Source organism: Carassius auratus, chromosome 32 (assembly GCF_003368295.1).
Source record: "Carassius auratus strain Wakin chromosome 32, ASM336829v1, whole genome shotgun sequence".
NCBI classification, from domain to species: Eukaryota; Metazoa; Chordata; class Actinopteri; order Cypriniformes; family Cyprinidae; genus Carassius; species Carassius auratus.
Genome location: NC_039274.1, coordinates 22,568,803 through 22,578,402, shown reverse-complemented (window position 1 = coordinate 22,578,402; position 9,600 = coordinate 22,568,803). Strand labels below are relative to the sequence as shown.

At 35.3% G+C, this 9,600-nt stretch overlaps 1 protein-coding gene across 1 annotated transcript in view; it reads left to right on the top strand.

Moving 5' to 3' along the window:
• The window catches only part of LOC113051844 (copine-7-like), a 46,845-nt gene extending 37,551 nt beyond the window's left edge, over positions 1-9,294 (top strand). The window contains exons 12-16 of the mRNA XM_026215978.1: positions 2,053-2,107; positions 3,275-3,326; positions 4,221-4,354; positions 6,259-6,495; positions 7,818-9,294. Of these exons, the coding sequence (XP_026071763.1) occupies positions 2,053-2,107; positions 3,275-3,326; positions 4,221-4,354; positions 6,259-6,495; positions 7,818-7,958 (619 nt within the window). The 3' untranslated portion in view covers positions 7,959-9,294. The remainder of the gene's footprint in view (positions 1-2,052; positions 2,108-3,274; positions 3,327-4,220; positions 4,355-6,258; positions 6,496-7,817) is intronic.
• Positions 9,295-9,600: the final 306 nt, after the last annotated feature.

Below are 9,600 nucleotides of genomic sequence, written 5' to 3'. Positions count from 1 at the left end.
TTATCACATGCATTAAACATACCTTTATGTTTTATTATGCATAAAGACTATAAATTTACTTGATTACAATTCAGTAAACACAAGTAATGCCTTCTGGGATGTGTTCTTCCACCCAGGTTTGCCAAGGATCATTTATTTGATGAAAAAACTAAATACAAATCTGCATTTCTATCATTATGCGTTTCTTAAGGCCAATAAAACCATTTAAACTTCAAAGACTTAAAAAAAATAATCATAATTCAAATATCAATCAAGACATTTTCAAGTTTTCAAAGTTTATCTTTTCTAGTTAAAAATGAGTCATATGGATTTCCATGATTTATTTTACGTTATTATTATTCTACTTCCTTTTATTTGAATATATTCAAATTCTGCATCCTGTTTACAACCTCACTTCAAATTCAACTCCGATTTAGCAACTCAAGCATTCTCAATTCAGTTGTGAATGAGGAACAACCTTGCAAAAAGTTTTGTGCTCAAAAAAATTTGTGATTTTAACTTCGCCCACAAATGCTGTTTGCAAAAAGATACTCCAAACTTGGCTCAGCTGTGATTTATTCAGATCAATTCAGCTTTTGGAGCAAGAGAAGGTAGCACTGATTGGCTGGCATTGGTGGCCTCTGGTGACAGCTATCAGAATGATGTTACCTCATCTAGCTTTCATTAGCAAAAAAAGACAAGCTCTGTGCCTGTGGCTATCGTGTTTCTCCTGTCTCAGCTCTCTGCTGCACGGCTCTGTGATTCTGACCCCATGATACCCTTCCTCTCTCCGTCACACAGCTGTGAGTTGTCGCCTTTTGAGTGATCAGCTGTGTGGATCTGCTGTCCTGCTGTGTCTGTGCCTTCTCCTCTCCCTCTGGAGTTTCTTTCATCCCTACTACACGCTCCATATATAATATGATCTTTTACACACCTCTGCCCTCAACAGTACACCGTGTTCACCCTATTGATATTTGAATCTTGTTATTCTGGTGGGGTATTTGTTGATATTAAGCCCTGTGTGTGATTATGTGGAAGGGGTTTTGATGATTAAAATATTTGAGAAAGGACCTAAGAGTTGTACACAGAAAGTTTGGAAAAAGTTATGTAAACATCCATTACTGTAGGGGTTAAAGGGATAGTACACCCAAAAATGAAAACATTAGCATTTACTCACCTTCAAGTTGTTCCAAACCTGCATGAGTTTATTTCTTCCATTGAACACAAAAAAAGGTATTTTGGTAATATCTTCAACTGAAGTCAATCAACTTTTTGGTTACCAACATTCTTCAAAATATTGAAGCCATCAGTGAAATGAGTGACTTGTTAGACTTTCAAAAATTACAAATCATGAGAGTCTGTTTAGCAGGAGCGTTTGTAACCTCAAAGGGTTAGTTCACCCAAAAATGAAAATGTTGTCATTAATCACTTACCCCCATGTTGTTCCAAACCAGTAAAAGCTCTGTTCATCTTCAGAACACAATTGAAGATATTTTGGATGAAAACCTGCAGGCTTGAGACTGTCCCATAGACTTCCAAGTAAATAACAGTGTCAAGTTCTAAGAATGGTATGAGAGTTGTAAGCAGAATACTCCATCTGCCATCAGACATGGAATCTGGGTTATATGAAGTGACGGGAACACTTTTTGTAAGCGAAGAAAACAAAAATAATTAAGACCCTGTCTCCACAAAAACCAACCAGAGAGAACTACAAGTCTTCACAAGCAGTAACTGCTAAAATGTTAACCACAGACACCAATGCTGAAATTAAAAAAGACTGTGTCATGATCTTCATATATGTACTTCAGCATCTGCACTGCATGGCCAGACAAGTCACCTGACCTGAATAATATCAAACAATTGTGGGCAGTTTTGGAGAGAAGAGTGAGAAGCTCATTCCCTCCTTTAGCATTTCTAAATCAACTGGCAGATGTTCTTATAGACAACATTCAACTGCAGACTATTAAAAGGTTCTATGAATCTTTTCTAAGAAGCTTGGAAGCTGTGTTTAGGCTTTAAAAATTCATTTCCAATGTGTTTTATTTATTAATACATTTATTTATCTCATCACAGTGACAAACGATTCTCTGCTTTGGGCTTCGGGGCAAGAATTCCACCTAAGTATGAGGTAAAATACCCTGTTTATTTTATATTTTTAATAAAAAAATAAAATAATATACTGCATGCATAGGCTATTCATGTGAGGTCCTGTAAAAGAAGTGTACTTAAGTCTCAACAGAAATGACATTAAACTATATATTACTGCTTATATCCTTGTTAGTACATTCGCCAGTTATTTCATAGTTACTTCTATTGTCTTTAATTAAATTTAATTGATGTGTACTGTTGAAGGTACCGACAAGCATTTTTTGGTAAACTAAAAAATACTTTAATACCATTTGTATTGAAATCTGTGTGTCACGTAAATTAAATGATGAAGTTGCAATTAAGTACATTTAAAATATCTAAATTTTAAATATCTAAAATATCAAGTACTTTACAAGTGCTATATAGTATGTTAGTCAACACATTAAAATTAACTTTAAAGCATGGCAAGAGATTATTAAAACAAATAATTAACATTGCACTTTAAAGTTAAACCTATATATATATATATATAAGTATTTGTAATTTTCTATATTTGGAGACCAGCAAACCACAGTCTCTGGCACTCTGTATCTTAAAAATGCAAAGTCATAACTTGTTTTAGTTTTATTTACAGTCTCTCTCTCTATCGCTCTCGCTTTCATACAATATGTAATAACTTCATAGAAGAAATGGCTAATCCCACATAATTAAAATAATAACAGCTTGCAAAGGCTTCCCTGAGTGTTGACAGTAAACTGTCACAGGACTTCATTTTATGGCTTGTTTGTTCTGGCAGATTGCACTGCACTAGTTATCAGCTCTATTTCCCTTTCAAGGAAATGCAAAAATAATAGTTATATTCAACACACAAAAAAAAAAACAATTGCAATATAATGTGTGCTACAAAAGTACCAGAGGGAGCCCACAGTGACAGTGATTGTTGCTTACAATGGAATATATGTAGGGAGGAAGCTATTTTGTTTTAGCATCATCATCATTTGGTCATTTCATGCAGTGTTGCAGAAAGTATCTTTCTTAGAAGCATGCAAATAAGCCTAACCAGAACTGCATAAATCATTGCCTTCCTCTAAGAGGAGGATTTATGACCTTGAATTAGGTCTTTAACCAGCAAACAGGTGTCTAATAGCATGCCAAACAAGCCAGATAAACAAACCCTGACTGTGTGTTTTCCTTCTCCAAACTACAGGTGTCTCATGACTTTGCCATAAATTTCAACACGGAGGACGATGAATGTGAAGGTCAGAGCGACAAGCACTTTGTATGCTAGTGAGGGAACATCTCATGGGGACTGAAGAGAGACAATCAGTAAAGCTTTAGTAACAGAGTAAAAGAAAAGTTCACTCACAAATAAAAAGTCTATCATCATTTACCCTCACTGATGTTTCAAACTTTATGTGACTTACTTTCTTCTGTGGAACACAAAAGGAGAAATTTTGAGGAATGGCCACACTTATATTTATTCTATTTAGAGAAGAAAAATGTCAGTAAAGCTTTTACTTAAAGCCTTTATATGTAATGCATTATATATATATTACTATTATACACTATTATATAAACTACTATTTATATAATGCACCTTATAATTCATTGTGTAATCTGGAATATTTGTAACCACAGTTATGATATATTATAATTTATAATACTTATCTATTCATTGTCACACCTTTAGAAAGAATATTGCGTAATGCACATAAAAAGCGACCAATTTCAGATGTAACAAGAAATCTGCAAATATTATTATACATTTAATTTTGGTTACAATTATTTGTGAAAATTATTTGTGCATTGCAACATACATTATGAATACCTTTATAATGCATTATACATAAAGGCTTCAAGTAATGTCATATGGTTTTGGAACAGCATGAGGGTGAGTAAATAATGACTGCATTTTAATTTCTGGGTGAACAGTTCTGTTAACACTCAAAGAGAATGTGTGAACACTGTGGCAAATCTTGGGCTTGCTTCAGTCCTTTCTACAAAAGAAAGAGAGCTCCAAGTCAGTCTCTTGATTCCAAAATCTTCTGCCAATACTTCAGCACTGCTCTCAGTAGCCCGTCGAGACAGAGAGAGAAATACAAATAAGCCTCCAGAACAGAAGTTTTAGTCGTGTCCCCTCTCTCTCTGATCAGAGATCCAGGGGGTTGTGGAAGCCTACCAAAACTGCCTGCCCAAGATCCAGCTCTACGGTCCCACTAATGTGGCTCCCATCATCAGCAGAATAGCTAAGCTGGCGGCTGGGAAAGAGCCCATCAAAGATGCTTCTGTGAGTATCTTTAAAGTTTCCGTTTATGGCACGGCACTGAAAGGGAAATTCATTAAAAATAGACACAGAGGAATTGTGCAATCGGTTAATGGCAGAAACACGGCCACAGAAGTACTGCTGGTGGATATTTGCATGGGGATATTCCTAAGTGGATTCTATGTTGTGGAAGATGCAGCTGACGATCATGATCTGGCATACTTCAGTGAGACTGTACAGTATTTCTCCAACACTGCTCTTCATATACTTTAAAATGTATTTTTACATCATGTGTCTGGATATGTGCCAGGTTATAACATACTACATAACTACATATCTACATACATAACTACAACAACAACAACATTCAATAAAAATGAATGAATGAATGTTTGGAATTAAAAAAAAAATCTATTATATATATATATATATATAATATATATGTGTAAATATATTGTTATTAAGCAGCAGTTAATCCTCACCCTATCAAGGTGAAGTGAAGTGAAGTGACATTCAGCCAAGTATGGTGACCCATACTCAGAATTTGTGCTCTGCATTTAACCCATCCGAAATGCACACACGCAGAGCAGTGAACACACACACACACACACCCGGAGCAGTGGGCAGCCATTTATGCTGCGGCGCCCGGGGAGCAGTTGGGGGTTCGATGCCTTGCTCAAGGGCACCTAAGTCGTGGTATTGAAGGTGGAGAGAGAGCTGTTCATGCACTCCCCCCACCCACAATTCCATCCGGCCCGAGACTAGAACCCACAACCCTTCGATTGGGATTCCAACCCTCTAACCATTAGGCCACGACTTCCCAAGGTCATCAAGACTTTCCACTTCAGAGTGATTATATCTATGTTATATACAGTATACTATAATCATATTTGTCTTTTCAATGAAAGGAATTCATTTTATGTGATTTAATGCAAATATGCATGCTGGAATTGATTTTGTATCTGGGCTGCAGGTGAAATGTGAGATAAAACTGGATTTTGTGCTGGATTATATGCAGCTCCTTAAAGTGGTTTCATGATTTTGCCATTGACTATTATTTTGGGTCTTTATCTTATGTCCTTGGCTTTTTTCACATAACCTTTGAAATTTAGATCCAAATAAAACCCCCCCAAAATGATTTTTCAACTGATTATCTGGAGGGCTTATTTGGTAATTAATGCAGCTAAAACTCATTTAGAGCTGTTTTAAGTCCCTTTACATGCCATTAAATGGTCTTGGGTCAAATATTTGCCCTCAAGCTTAGCAATTATATATGCATTGCTCTATTTCATTGCTGTCTTCTGCACACCATGTCCTTGTGATGATCTACATTTATTATTTAATCTTACGTCAACCCCTTCCCCAAAAAGTGATCATTTTTCAGTAAATGAGCTCAGTGAGATCAATGTTCAGAAACCAGGCCATTCATTCCGGCTGTAGATATTGAATGTTTAATGTTGACAGGACCTCTGGGATGTTCAGGCCAGTAAATATTGCTAATTTTAGCCCACTGACTGCCTGTTTTAGAAGGGCATCCAATATTCTGTTCATGACTATTGAGACATTTAAAGGAATAGTTCACCCATAAAACAGAATTCAGTTCTACTCATGTTGTTCCAAACCCAAATTATGTAATTTTTCTTGTTAAGTAGTTACATTTTTAAAGAATCATTTGTGGTCATTTTATTTTATTTAAAAAAAAATAGTTTTTAAATTTTTGGAGGGCTTTTTATGCTTAATAAATTGATTTGTACCACTGAAAAAAAATAATACAGGTTAAGAACAAAAAAAGGGTCAGTAATGAAATTGCCAATTTTGTTCATTGGAAGTGAATGCTTAGTAGTGTATGAACCTCCAGACAAGTTTATAACATTGTATAAGAAATCAGTCAGTATACCTGATATACCAATATACCTTTTCTCTGCCAGCTGTATCATATCCTGCTGATCCTCACAGACGGGGTGGTGACAGACATGGCCGATACACGGGAGGCCATTGTTCGGGCCTCCTACCAGCCAATGTCCATCATCATAGTGGGAGTGGGGAACGCTGACTTCACGGACATGGAGATCCTTGATGGGGATGATGGAGTCCTGCGCTCACCCAAAGGGGAACCCGTCTTGAGGGACATCGTCCAGTTTGTGCCCTTCAGAGACTTTAAAACGGTCAGTTTTCCTCAGTTCTTTGAAACTGACAGTTTGCAAATGAAAGTAAATATTTTTATTATCTCAGAATGAAGGTGTCTGATGAGCTAAATTTGAGAAAAATAAATAACTAAATAACTAAATCATTTCATGTTATTATGCAGGAGTTATTTTAATCCTCACCTTATAAAAAATATAAATTATAAAATATATAAAATATATTCAAAATAATTGAGATTAGATCATTTTTAATAAGAAATCATATTTTGTGATACAAACTCATACTGATATATATATATATATATATATATATATATATATATATATATATATACACACACATACATATATATATTTGGAAGTGTGAGATGTAAAGTCATAAATTCAGAAAAATTTATCAAGACTACAAAAAAGAAAAGGTAGAAATTCTGATTGTGAATTATAGCATTGTTGGTAGCTCTTTATTTTACAGTCCTGTTCCTCATGTACATACTATGTACTTATAATAGTAATTACAATAACTATGTAATAACTAGGTACTATCCCTGAACCTTCCCCTAAACCTAACCCTACCAATATGTAGTTACCTTGTATTACCAGAACTTTCTTAGATAAATACACTGTAAGTACACTATAAGTACATGTTAGTACACGTACTGTAAAATAAAGTGCAACCGCATTGTTAAATATAACATTGCAATTTATGAGAAAATAAAGTCGCAGTTATATTTTAATTTATTTTCCCTGGGGAGGAAACAAGCTTTCATAAACAGTAATAATCTAGACAATACACGCACACAACAGATAATATAGTACAATACATATAAACATTTACTTAAGTGCGTGTTGACATTTAGGCTCAGGTAAATGAAAGCATAGTAATTACAATGGATCTGAAATGTGAAAAAGACATTTGCAAACTATATATATAAATGGCCTTAAAATTTATAAAGCACATTTAACACATTGTAAAAGCAGCCATGCTTTATGCCTTGCATAAATAGCATGGTGAATGAAGAAGGCAGTGAAGCGAATCAACATTGTGGAACATTCCAGTGGTGCATTTGGGCAGAAACGGCTCTAAGAGCGTCAGTTTCTTCAAAAGAGCTGATTCTTCTCCCCACTGGTGTGCACAAAAGAGAAAGCATTTATTTTAGAGAAGTGAGGATTAAACATGTGGTAAATACTCTCAACAGTCTGCTGCTACCAAACAATTCAAATGACAAATTGTACTTTTTCCTCATGCCTTTGTTTAAAAGCAATTTAATTTGGTTGATTTCCTATTTTTCACTGTTGTTAATGTTTTCCCCTCACGGAGGCCAATAAAAGTGTGACTTTTGCAGGCTTCACCAGCTGCACTGGCAAAGTGTGTCCTAGCAGAGGTGCCTAAACAGGTAGTGGAGTATTTCAGTCACAAGGCCATACCGCCGATAAACCCAGTGCTGAATTCAACCCCCAACTCCATCGCCAACACACCTGAATAACACTCAGCCTGCGGTCCAGTCCAGTGACAGGGCTGCCCTGCCACAACATACAGTATACACTGTCATCCTGACTACGTTTTGTTCATTCAAAAAGCGGTTTGGATCATGGTCTCCGGATCTTGCCCTTTACACCATTACTGCTGTCCAAGCATGCAAACTGGAGTCCTTTTCCCCTCTGCTTCTCATAAGAGCAGAAAGTACATTGAATTCCCATCAGGACCAGGCCTTCTGATCCCCGCTGACTCTTTTCAACTTCACAAGGCCACTCCTGCTTTCTGCTGTTTTGTATGCCTTTCAGAGCTTCGCCTGCTCTGCCTGTTTTCATTTCTGGACTTCTGGAGAACTGAAACAGATATGTCAAAAAACATACAGTACTGTGTAAAATGAAGACTTAATCTATAGATAATAGCATGTATGTTCACGAAACGAGTTTGCTTTGGTTTTGCTGCACAAGTATGCATAGTTAATTGCTAAAATTATCATTTTTGTGTAAAGATAATGGGTGTGAGAATGGCCATCAAATGACTAATTAGTCAGGATGACTAGTTTTAAATATTTTAGTGGTGGTGCTTGAATTAGCATGCTGACAGAGCGCTGTTCAGTTTGTAACGATAAAACCCTTTTGGATAAGCTGCATCTTCAAGTCCATCGCCTTTAAGACACCGGCAACACAGCCATTCACATGCAAACAGGTCTTTGGTTGATGTTTCGTGATGTTTTTTAAGCATCTAGCACCATGAACATTATTAAGGAGCAAAAGAGTTGTTTATGGAAAAATACATTTTAAAATGTTGCAGTCAGTTTCATTCTGTTGTGTCGAGCATGAATGTGTCTGATGTCAACACCTGCTTACAAACATGTCTAATTAGTGGACATGAAATAAGCTAACAGAAATGATACAGGACTTCTTCAAGAAATATTATTTGAATTGTCAGTAAGTTGCCTGAGAAAATGTTGAAATTTTCACATTCTGTCTACAAATCTGTGTCAATGCACTGATTCAAATTATTTTATCGCTTGTTTAAATTATTTGTGGAAACACTTGAACATTGCCAAGAGGAAAAAAAAAAATGCCACAGGCACTCAATCACGAGAGAAGTGCACAAATCTCTGCTCTTATTAAAAAGACGAAGTGTGTATTTTCTGAGCCTATAGAAGAACCAAAATGATTTCTTAATGTTGTAATTCTGTTGTTTTCAGACCATTTTAAATACACTCTCCTCTGTCACTACACTCTAATCTGTCATTAGTGGGCCAAACAAATAGTCCCACCCCAACCTCACTCCACATATGTATGGCATGTCTACCCTTGTGAAAAAGAAGTAAACTTGTTTCAACAGTGCTTTTAATGTAAAAAACAAAAAAAAAAAAAACAAAAAAAAAAAAAAAATATATATATATATATATATATATATATATATATATATATATACTTGTAGTGAGTATACTTAGGGCAAACTTTCAAAAAATGTAGCTTAACACCTTTTCAAAAGTTCACTTTGTAATAATTTAAAGTGTTTCTTTAAATACATTTTAAATCAATATGTTTTAATTATCTTTTGTCATGTTTTAAAGAAGTACACTTATTTTGATAAAATAATATAAAGTACTTGATAAAGTACATGATTATATACAATATTAT